The sequence below is a fragment of the Apteryx rowi genome, unplaced genomic scaffold (assembly GCF_003343035.1).
Source record: "Apteryx rowi isolate R43461 unplaced genomic scaffold, aptRow1 scaffold_39, whole genome shotgun sequence".
Classification (NCBI taxonomy): domain Eukaryota; kingdom Metazoa; phylum Chordata; class Aves; order Apterygiformes; family Apterygidae; genus Apteryx; species Apteryx rowi.
The window spans coordinates 3,364,773-3,367,095 of record NW_020450418.1 but is presented as its reverse complement, the minus strand read 5'-3'; the positions used below and the strand labels follow the sequence as shown (position 1 = coordinate 3,367,095).

The 2,323-nt window shown below is 46.7% G+C and overlaps 1 protein-coding gene across 1 annotated transcript in view; it reads left to right on the top strand.

The window, feature by feature from the left end:
- Window positions 1-279, top strand: part of FOXD3 (forkhead box D3) — a 2,372-nt gene extending 2,093 nt beyond the window's left edge. The window contains exon 2 of the mRNA XM_026074490.1: window positions 208-279. Within this exon, the coding sequence (XP_025930275.1) occupies window positions 208-279 (72 nt within the window). The remainder of the gene's footprint in view (window positions 1-207) is intronic.
- The last annotated feature ends 2,044 nt before the right edge of the window (window positions 280-2,323 follow it).

The following is a 2,323-nucleotide window of genomic DNA, read 5'->3' as shown; positions in this document are numbered from 1 at the left end:
GGCGCCCCCCCGACGGCGGCGCGGCGGCGCGGAGCCGAGCGGCACAGGTAACGCCGAGCGGCACCGCCGGCCTTTGTACATATTTGTATGGGAAACCGCTGACGTCGCTTTCGGGGGTTTTTATTTTTTTAAGAAAAAAAAAATAATAATAATAAGGCAGAATCACGGTAGGGATTTAGCGGCCGCGAACTTTCGCTTTTTTTGAAGGTTCCGACGCTCCGAGCTGTTTCATCCGAAACGAGCGAGCAGGCGAAACGAACGGAGGTATCGAAAAAATAGCGGGGGAGATTTTAAATATTAAACGAGCAAACCGAAAAGGAAAAAAAAAAGGAATTTTGGAGAAAAGGAAAAAAAAAAAGACGAAAACCCTGTCATTCTATTATAGAAGTCTGTTTATATATGAATGAATATATGTATTCTAAATGTTATCCCTTCGTGTTGTACACAACTTTGTAAATAAATTTTTAAAACGCTGTGCTCTGTGTTTGTCTGCCGGGCGCGCATCGAAATCCCGAGGCCCGCATACGCTCAGGTGGCAGCTTCGGTGCGCGGCGCGGCCGGCGGGGCTTGAAACGCGAGTGGGAAGCGCGGGTGCCCTCCGATGCGGGGCCCCTCGCTTCCCCCCGGCCGCCGCCTTCCCGCCGGGTTTTCCCCTCGTTGCGGTGCAGGTGCGCGCTGCTCTCGCCGCTGCCGTTCGCCGAAAAGCGACCAGAAAATCACTGCAGCGCACTCGGCGTGTTCCGCCGGGGCACGGCAGGGCCGCCGCGGCAAAGCCCACGGCAGATCGGGAGTCCAAAAATAACCCATTCCGCCACCAGATTTGAGACACCTCTAAAACGCGGGGGAATATTCCCCGAAATGTACTGCTGCTGGGTTTTTTTTTGTTGGTGGTGGTGTTTTTTTTTTTTTTTTTTTTTTTTACTCCGACTTCAGATTTACATATTCGGGAACAGTAATGCGGAATTCAGGATGTCCCTTCCCAGCCGGAATATTCCTACTTTCTAGGCGTGTTTCCTCGCTGTTTTTAAGGCGAACGGTTTTAAATAAAACCTGCGGGCGATTTAAACGACGTCACTAATTTTATTTTGCGGCAGAATTTAAAGTAGTGCCTATGCGATATCAGAGCACGGATCTTTCGTTTGTATCAGGAAAAATAATAACTGGTGTAAATAAGCGAGGCTTCCTTCTGGTGCAGAGGAAACGGCCTTTTTCAGCTCAGAAACGTTCCCACTCCGCTGCCGTCACTTTATGCCGCACATTCCTAATAAGCAAGTTTTAAGGGCAGCTGCGAAAATATAGGTTTCTGTGCATTTTCGGAGCTAAAATAAAGTGACCACCAAGAGGAAAATAATTCGCTGTAGCGCGTTACAGTATCTAAAACACCGCGCTTTTTTTTCCCCAGTTCGGCAAAACGGAGGCGAGATATTGGGAAATCTATTCTCTCATGTGCACTGACAATATTTAGTACTTTATTATTTCCCTCCCAAAACGCTTAATTTGTGTCGCCTTTGAAAGCGAATGTGGATGTTGGTATTCCGCCCAGGAATACACTGTCTTTGTTAGCAAAATCGGTTGCATAAAATGCATGCGAAATTAATCGGGCGTCAGGTTTTTACTGCTGAAAGAACTGAATATGTCGCTTATTTCAAGTATAATATCCGGTGGGATCTGCAGTTAAAAAAAAAAAGTCCTTGCTTTCCTGGTAAGCAGTAAATATTATTTCTTCCTAAGTAAATATTTATACCTCAGCATACATATATACTAAAATAAAACAAGCAGCCTGGCGATGAGATAGTTTGAACTTTATAAATAAGGACTTGATAATCATCTGACACGAAAAGGAAAAACAGTCACCTTAACCGAGAAGAGATTATATATCAGAGGCGCTTCAGTCTGCTCCCTACATGGGCACCCTCCTAATCTCTTTTTACAAGGAAAACTAAACGGATCTAAATTTGTTTGTGTGTTGCGGCTATAAAAGTAACAAGTTGTTTCACAGTTGTGTCTGGCTAATCGGTTTTACACAAACAGCAAATGGCACATGATTCGTGCAACACACGCAGAGGTTATTTCTATATTTAGCTGATACCCCTGGGAAAAGAGAAAGGAAGCTCTTCTTGAATTCACTTTTAGGCTCAAGAAGCTGCTGATCCAGTGCTTCTAAATGACACCGGATAACAGGGGCTCATTCCGATCCTGATCCTTTGTTACTTATAAAATTACTCCCTCATATTTCCGCACATAGCAGCGGTGCCGCCGGCGCTGCGGGACCGGCCCGGCCTCCCGCCGGCGGCGAGGGGCGGGCGGCGGCCGCCGGCTCCGG